The 9,658-nt window shown below is 33.8% G+C and overlaps 1 protein-coding gene across 1 annotated transcript in view; it reads left to right on the forward strand.

The window, feature by feature from the left end:
- The window catches only part of LOC106682271 (uncharacterized), a 32,691-nt gene extending 23,033 nt beyond the window's left edge, over positions 1-9,658 (forward strand). Inside the window, exon 2 of the mRNA XM_014423025.2 lies at positions 9,030-9,658. Within this exon, the coding sequence (XP_014278511.1) occupies positions 9,030-9,422 (393 nt within the window). The 3' untranslated portion in view covers positions 9,423-9,658. The remainder of the gene's footprint in view (positions 1-9,029) is intronic.

Genomic DNA, 9,658 nt, shown 5'->3' on the forward strand with positions numbered 1-9,658 from the left:
CTGAAATATTAGTCCTAAAAGAGCTATTTACGTCCAATAGTTCTCGAGATATAGCTTTTTAAAAAGCAAAATTTCTTAAAAATCTACTGAAAGATTCGTAGTTAGTTAATTTATTATGATAAACCTATATCTCAGGAACTATGAAACGTACAGATGTCTATTAGCACTCAAATTAAAGCTAGTTTGATGTACTATAAATAAGGTTATGACTTTTACCTTCGTAGGAATTCGTGATATTTTCTAAAATAAATTGATTAATAGATGTTCGAACAATAAGTTTGATTTATGAAAAACTTCATTTCAGAAACCATTGGACATATAGATGTTTGCCAGTGCCAAATTAAAGCTAGTTAAATTTACTACAAAATAGTTAATTATGTTTATCTTTGTAGGAGTAGTAGTTTTTATGAGATTTGACAAAATAAACTCACAAAATTTAATTTATAGTTGTTCGTATAAAATGTTGGATTTTTGAAAAATATATCTCTAGATCCATAAGACGCACATATGTCTGCCAACACTCAAAATAAAGAAAATTTAACTTACTATAAAATAGTTTATTATATTTATCTTCGTAGGGGTAGTAGTTTTTATGATATTCACATATGAATACAAATTTGGCAAATGAAAATTTGTCCGAACAACTATAAATAAATTTATTTTAGCAATTAAACTACTACTCCTACGAAGATAAATATAATAAACTATTTTATAGTCCATTAAAATAGCTTTAATTTTAAGGATAATAGACATCTTTACGTCGAATCGTTTTTGAGAAATGGATTTCTCAAAAAAAGTTCACTTGCTACTGATCTTTCAGATAATTTTTTTATGAAATGATGCTTTTTAAAAAGCTATATCTCGAGAGCTATTGGTAAAAATAACTAGAGATATAGAGAACATAAAAAAAGGAATTAAGTCTAGATATGGTGAAGATGATGAGGTGGGTCAATGGAGTGCTAATGTTTATTATGGTACTTATTTGTTGTTGTTCATTATGGTACTTATCTGTTGTTGTTTATTATGGTACTAATCTGTTGTTGTTTATTATGGTACTTATCTGTTGTTGTTCATTATGGTACTAATCTGTTGTTTTTTATTATGGTACTTATCTGTTGTTGTTTATTATGGTACTTATCTGTCGTTTATTATGGTACTTATCTGTTGTTGTTGTTGTTTGTTATGGTTCTTATCTGTTATTGTTTTTTCGGATCCCTCTAAAACAGAAAATAAAACATGAATTAAGAATTATATTACGTATGTCTTACATAAATCAAATTAAATACAACCTTTTTCTACCGTTGATACTTGAAGGTATACAGTGAAATACTCAGCTGAGGTTTCATGTGTCCAGTCTCTGAGATTTATACTAAAATATTTGTAGGCGGGGGTCCTCCGCGTAATGTTTGAGCAAAGAAGAACAAATAAAAACAATTAGTAATCAAATACGAAAGATAATTAGTAAATAATAATAATAATATTTTATTTTATATTCACCGATATTTCAAGTCTTCATCTGGGCTAAAAACAAAACGAGAAAAATAGTGAAAACAGTACAAGAAATTGAGAAAGTGAGAAATAATAAACTATGAGGAAGATGGCCAGGGTTGCGGTCAAAAGAAAATCAGTAATAGTTTACAACTATTTATTTTCCGACGTTTCGCCCCTCTTTTTAGAGCTTCATCAGGGCTAAAAAGATACCAAAACAACTAGGAACATTTTGACATAGTAAGATAATAATATAGAAAAAAAGGATATTAAGATAGTGTTAAAATTATATATCATTTTATCTTACAATGTCAAAATGTTCTTAGTTGTTTTTGTATCTTTTTAGCCTTGATGATGATCCACAAAATGGGACGAAACGTCGGAAAATAAATAGTCGTAAACAATTTCTGTTTCTCTTTTGACCGCAACTCTGGCCACCTTCTTCATAATTTGAAATTATACTGTCGATGTTTATATATAAAGCAACATATAATATTGAAATAGAAAAAATTATGAAAGAAGATAACAAACACTAAACATATTAAAAGATGAAAAAAAAATTAAGAAAGAAACAGGGAAAAAAATATATGAGAACCAAACCGTGTTTAATATATATAAAACAATGAGAAATGCGCAAAAGTTAACGATATATATGATGATGATAGGTTCTTCCTGAAATTAAAGAAAACCAAACCATTGGTGTGGGCCAGTTAATTTCCGATACAAGAAACGAGGGTCCATTCCAATGTTGATATATATAAGTAACGGTCTGAGTCAGTTGTTACTTCGATGTCAGCTGACTGAGGAAATCTGCTGATCGAATGTATATAAAGAGATGTACCGAACCCAATAAAGCCAGTATTTTACAGCATTCCAAGCGTGTTAGATCTTATTCCTTCTTCCCTTTTTTAACATTTTGCTGTCACTGATACTTAAGTACCCGATGAACTTAGATACTTTTTTGTTTTAAGAAAAATTATTTTTTGTTGTTTTATCATCTTCAATTTTCTTTCTTTCTTTCTTTCATTTTTTTGTAATAAAATGTGAAAATAAAGTTTCTTAGAGGTGTCGACGAATCCGTCTGTCAGATTTACATGGATGGTCTTCTAGTGTTCAGCAAGATCGAAGAAGAAAACCTGCAGCATTTACACAGGGTATTCCAAAGAGTTAGGCAATTTGGATTGGATAGAGTTTGGCATACAGGACTCCTTTATAAACGAGTTCTGAAAAGAGTTCTTCCCAGCACCTACTATCTAATCCTAAAGTCTTATTTAGAAGAGAAATACTTCCGGATTCGACAGGGCTTATCACTATTCTCATATTTCGCAGCAGAAACTGGAGTTCCGCAGGGATTTATACTAGCGCCATTATTATACACTTTGTATACCTCCGATTTACCCACAATGGAGCACACATTCACGGCCACATATGCTGACGATACTACAGCCATTTTAGCCAAGCATGGCGACCCAGCACAAGCCTCAGAACAATTACAAATACACCTAGCTTACATCCATGAATGGTGTATCAAATGGAAAACAGGAATAAACATTAAGAAATCCGTGCAAATAACTTTTACGCTCCGTCGTGGTCTATGTCCTCCTGTTTTTCTAAACCAACGAAGTTTAACCGGACAGACACAGTAAAATACCTTGGATTGACATTAGACAAACGACTTACATGGACCTCCCACATAAATATAACAAAACAACAGCTAAATTTCCGACTTAAATTATTATTTCATCGTTTAAATAAACAACCAAAATTACCACTTTCAGAAAAACTAAAGATTTATACTTACCTTCTCAGACCAATTTGGACTTACGGTGCACAAATTTACGGATATGCCAAAAAAACTAACTTACGGAAACTGCAACAGTTTCAATCAAAATTACTAAGACTGATCAGTAGTGCTCCCCCCCTACATCAGTAACAAGAACTTACACAAAGACTTACCAACTCCCTTAGTACAAACAACCATTAAATCATTATATAAAAGGTTTCACGGCGCACTTCCAACACACACTAACCCTCTAATTCTAGGACTATCAACACGAGACTTAGCAGATACGAGACGAAGTTTACGAAGAAGCTCGAATAGGGACCTCTTAAATCGATTTTTAAATTCCAATTTTAATGGAGAGGCATCATTGGATGACCTTAACCTTCATGACTGTTTTTATTTTTTTTTATCTCTCTACATCTCATTCACTGGTTGTAAAAATACTTTCACAGTTGTGAATAAACTAAATAAAGTTAAAAAAAAAAATGTTGAATAACAAGGTTTGAAACAATTTTTATAAAATTGAAAGACCTTCAAAATATACAATCTTAAACAAGAGTTAATTATTAAATCCGACAATTAGAGAAATTCTTTAATCAATCAGACCTTCAAAATATACAATCTTAAACAAGAGTTAATTATTGAATCCAACAGTTAGAGAAATTCTTTAATCAATCAAAACACGGATAGCACAAAAACTCATCTGTTGGCAGTTCTAATGCTAACTGGACACAAATGTGGATGCAGCACAAGCGGTCTTTGGTTTGTACCCAAAAACTGACACTGAAAGGATCGGCAACAAATTCGGGTCAGCTTGTACTATCCAATCCAAATAACCCAACCACATGTTTGCCATTGTTTGCCAAACGTGTTGAGGCACCTTTATGTTTCGCAGTTAGGTTCAATGGGCAAGGTTTACGATGACGGCCAAGAAAATTGAAAGAACTCTCCGTGGTTAAGTGGAATTAGAAACCGTGCCTGTTTTAACCTTCCAGGGTGGAAATTAGAACCCGAATCTGTTTCAACCTTCCAGAGGGGGAGGGATAAATTAATTTTATTTAGTGGAGGCCTAAAGAAAATTACTCCCCCCCCCTTTAATGGAAGTACATTAACCGGGCTCATTGCTGTTCAAAAGTGTTTACCGGATCAGTAAATATGTAAACAAGTTCTATTTAGTCAGGTGAGAAAACAGTCACCAAGGTCGCGCTGTATCTGCTTCGGCATTAATACATCTCTCTTGCACAATCCCTCACAGTAACTATGTTTTGGAACCGTTTCCATCGCAAAATATCAGCTTTCTCAATTCACGACGATAACCATTTTATGGAACCGTTTCTATCGCAATAGACAAAAACGAACAAAGAGTGCTCACAGAGTTATAATGTCAAAGTGGAAGTGATCGAATTGTAAAATGGAACTTGGATCAGATAACATTCTTCTTTGGCGTTATCTCAAACGAGGAAGTCATCATTTCTCAATCAGATCCAAGGAGGTTCAACCTAACTACATCCACTTTCTTATACTTCAATACACCCACGCGCTTCAGTTTTTTTTTTTTTAATTATGAGAGATAGTTGACCGTGGATGATGAATGAGGAGAAGATGGTTGGGGGTGCGGTCAATGAAAAACACAAATAAGTACGATTAACTTATATTAATGTGCCAACGTTTCGGCTAGAGTTTCTAGCCTTCTTCAGGGCTAAAAACAGAACAAGATAACAACCACAGTAAGTATAGAAAAATAAAAAAATAAAAAGGAAGTATAAACAGATTTTTTCTTATAAAGACATTTTATTCCAGATTTTATATCTTATCTTATAAGATTTTTATTCTAGATTTTTTTTTTTTTTTTTTTTTTATAAATATTTGTACTAGTGATGTGGGAGTGGATAGCTCAATGGTAAGGCATTCTGCTTCTAACTTCAACGAATCGGATTCGAATCAGGCTGTGACAGATAATTATTTCCTGTTTCACAGCAGCTGTAATTCAACCCTGTGGTTCGGGAACCCTCTGTGATCCAACCTCATTAAGTGGATTCTCTTAGTTGGGTAAAAATCTTGCAGTCGAGCGTGATTCTGACCAAATCACCTCCTTGCACAACCGTTGGTACAGTAACAGTACTTATTACAAAATACTGCCCCTGACCCTTCATAGGTTCTTGCAGTACAGATTTATTTTTTAATAGTACACTAGTGATACTAAACGTATTGGCCCTAATAGGCCCATGTGAGAGCCCTGGGAGTGTAGGGAAATTGGAATTTCCTCTTTATTTTTGTCTTGCAAACTGATAAAAAGTGATTTATTTATATCATTAATGCCTACAAAAAAACACGGAAAAATCGCTAGAAAGTTTTTAAAAAAAGGATATAGCAAGGAAATAGCAGAAGGGGCCATAACCCAACTCTCCTTCTAAGCAAAAATAATGCTAAGCGTTGAGGATTAGACCACGCCTCCTGAAGGCACCTTTAACTTCACGTTAAAGTTGATAGGGATTTCGCACATCAATCCAATTATCTGTAAAACCATTCATTTTATCGCAAATATGAAGAGAATAGAAGTTGTAATAAATGTTGCAATATTAATTTGCAATAATTTAGTGTATCTATAATAAAAATACATTAAGCCATTCTGGACAAATTCGTGCCTCTTTCTCTGTTCTGTTCAGACTCGTTTCTATGTAAATATTGATGATCCCAAAATATATTTATTGTCCTAAGAAGTAAGGAGTGAACATAAAATTGAATTACTTGGTCAATTTTCAGTTTGTTTTCTAACAACAGTTAATAAAAAATAATTCTTTCTAAGGAAAACATTAAAATATAAAATTTGAAACAAATAACTTGTTTCTGATCTTATGGAAAAACGTTGTTTATTTAAAAAAATATATATATATATTATCATATTAATGTTTACAACAAATATTTCATTGATAATAAATAGTAATTGAAAAAACCAATATCAACAACTAAATTTAAGCACGATTTGAGTATTGTTCAACTTTTTTTTACTCCCCTGCCTAGCCATATTGTGCGGCAGCAACTATGGCTTACCGGATGCCACGCCTACGAAAGGAATAGATCTCAACTCCTCATGTCACTCGGCCTGGAAGCGCAACCCCTCTAACAAGGCTAATTTTGTAGCGATCGTGGAAAAATAGATAAGTCCAATGTCCTATACACTGAGCTAACTGGGTTTAGGGTGTAAGATTTAGAAGGTCTTTGGTTGGGTTGAATTGGGTAAGTCTATTGCTTTACATTGAGAATGTCTGCTCAGTTTTTAGACAAATCGACTTACCTAGTTTTATATTACCGCCACAGAATAATTGGACACTAAAATATTCACAATACAAATTAAGATTAATATATAAAAACAATACTTACAATTGTTTGGTAACTGATGGATGTATTCTAACTACATAACTAATTTCTTTAGACAAAACTAAATTGTACAGGTTCAGGGACAACACTAAACAAGAGTGCACTGGAGAAAGGTAAGTGTGGGTTATATTTCCAGACCCTAACTGTTCTTTACAACAAGTAGTCTGATTATTTCTGTTTGGGATTTTATATACGAGGGCAAGTCAATATTTATCCGCAATTTAGTTATATTTTTGTTTATGTTGGTAGCACTGTAGTTTTGCGTCGATGACGCATGATTTGTTCATTTGTTGTTATGTGTATGGAAGTCTAAAGGATAGTTTCATTATCGCTGTCGTGCTGTTAATCATGGCTGCTCCGCTTTCTATTTGCACCAAAGAAGAGCAAAGTTCAGTGATCCGTTTTTTGTTGTTGGAAGGCGTATCAGGAGCCAAAATTTATCGATGACTTTCGGTACAGTACTGGAACAGTGTCTTGCCACAACGGAGTGCCTAAGAATGGATTGAAAAATTCAAAAAGGTCGCACAAGTGTGTGATACTTCCTTACGCACAATGAAGGAGCCAAGCGACCGTTTACCGCCACAAATGAAGAAAACATTGAGCGTTCACGTGAACTGGTGTTATAAGACAGACGAATACGTATTGACGAAGTGGCCTACGAAATGATCCACAACAGATAAGGGTTTCATAAAGGTTGTGCAAGATGGGTCCCAAAACAACTCACACAGTTGCATAAACAAACAAGCTTGGATACCTGCCAAAACATTTGGATCGCTACGGTGATGAACGGGACAACTTCTTCGACAGGTGAAACATTAATGGTGACGAAACATAGATCCACTCAAAGAGGCATTAAAGGGCCGTCGGTTTACCTCGGACGAAGCAATAACAGAAGAGGTGCATTTCTGGTTCTCAGCTCAACCGAAATCCTTCTTTTACGAGGGCATCATGAAGCTTCTGTAACTATCGACCACACTTGGAATATCCCCTTGCTATGTCCAAAAATGATGTACTTGTAAGTTTCCTATTTGATTACAAAAAAATTTTATAACTATATTGCGGATAATAATTGACTTATCCTCGTATTTATTATTAATATTGTTAATTGTCTTATGTGTTAATGAGATTTGAGTAACACAAATTTAAATTTTTGACTTCCGATGGTTTTGCTATAGCGCTATTCTTATATCTTTATATCTAGTGATTATTTATGAAAATGAAATTATTTTTTTCGCGGTTTATAATTTTGATTGTATCAAATTTGAATTTAGTTCCTCTTTGTCTAGAATGAGTGGTTAGGGCAGTTAGATCAGGTTTTTTGGAACTTATCTCCAAACCCTACTGTGCACAAACCTCAATGTGTTTTCTCATTATAAATTCCATATCATACTCATCTGGTAGGTCTACGACGAACTGAAGTACATCATCACCAAAATTAATATTCATTTCTCTGTTTCCACAATATTTAGGGCTTGTTATATATCGATATTAAACAGCCTTTGAAAGAAGCAACATGCCTGCTTTAGATTTAGAAAGGCTCCATAAATTTCCTTCCAATCTTTTGCGTCAATCAAATTCTATATATAAACTATTGACAGCTTCTATAAGACCTCATAGATCACTTACTTTTGTCAAATACAAAGCCTTCCAGAGCTTATCAAATGAACACTATCGTATGCTTTTCCAAGGTCAAAAAAATTAGCGTCAGTTTAAGATCATATGCCATCCTTTATAAGACAAGATGGATATCACCATCCTCGCTCTCTGCCATCTGATCCGAGACCTCTTCTTCCAGCCTTTCCACTGGAAATCGGTCTATATAGCCTGACAACGCTGCTTGTCACGATGATTTCTCTATTATATTTATTCACGCGTGTTTTTTTCTCTTTAAATAGATATAATTCCTCCCATTACGTAAGCCTTAGATACTTTTCCTTTCTTCATAGAACCAGGGTATTTCTGGTCCTGCTTTGATCAATTCGATTAGCAGCCCTCGAAGTCTTTACTTACACTAACTATTTTTCACCTTTCTCAAGACCGTCTCTGGTTCATCCAAAGATACATCCTATTTCCCATCCTACCACTCTTTTTTCATCAAAATGGAAAACTAATCTTTCCATTATTTTTTATTTTTTACATAAGAAAAAAGTTTATTCTAGAGTCAGTCAGACCCGACTTTCGTTGATTTCAACCTCTTTTACTATTTCTCCAGAGATGGAGCAGTAAACCCTTTTACCAGTCCCAAATAGATTCTTTCTCTTTTAAACAGTCTTTTTGTTTCACCTTTTATTAAGGCAAATTTAGTCATTCAGTTGAGACAATGGTGTATTTTTATCCACTTTATGTAAACATTTTTAATAAAGTTTATTCATGGTTGCAGGGCATATGCGACACAGCCTATGGCGTATCAGTGGTCGTCAAGGAAAATAAGGTCTTCGTGGACGACAAACCAGTCGACCTAACCAAACTGCAAGTGATTAAAGATTCACCCCTCTACACCACCTACCAGATCCACTCTGGGGAATCGACCATCACCATAAGCAAGAGCAAAGTTGGCAATGTACTTTCCGTCAAGTCGGTCGGCCCGATGACCAAAGAGGAAAAGGAGAAAATGGAGAAAATGCAGAAGAAGATCGGAGAAGACGTTGAGAAGAATATTCAAGAAGTGCAAGAGAACATCAACAAATTCAACAAAGAGCTCAACGAAAAGATGGAACTTATGAATCGAGATTTACAAAACGCTTTTGATTTTAGCTTTGCCCCTTTCTTTTAAGTTACTTGCATCTTAATGAGATCTTATAGTTAATAATACATACCAGGTTATAAAACTAAAGTCATATATTTCAACGCTATAAACAAAAAAATTGAGATGATTAGATTTAGTGTGATTAGCTATATTCTGTGATCATTTTAATACAAAACCTTTTTTTACCATTTGATTATAAGTCTTGGCCTGAAAATATAATTACTGTATGCTATTAAAAATAAACCATTAAATATTTTATTGTA

Source organism: Halyomorpha halys, unplaced genomic scaffold, assembly GCF_000696795.3.
Source record: "Halyomorpha halys isolate HHAL.00 unplaced genomic scaffold, Hhal_1.1 Scaffold399.1, whole genome shotgun sequence".
NCBI lineage: Eukaryota > Metazoa > Arthropoda > Insecta > Hemiptera > Pentatomidae > Halyomorpha > Halyomorpha halys.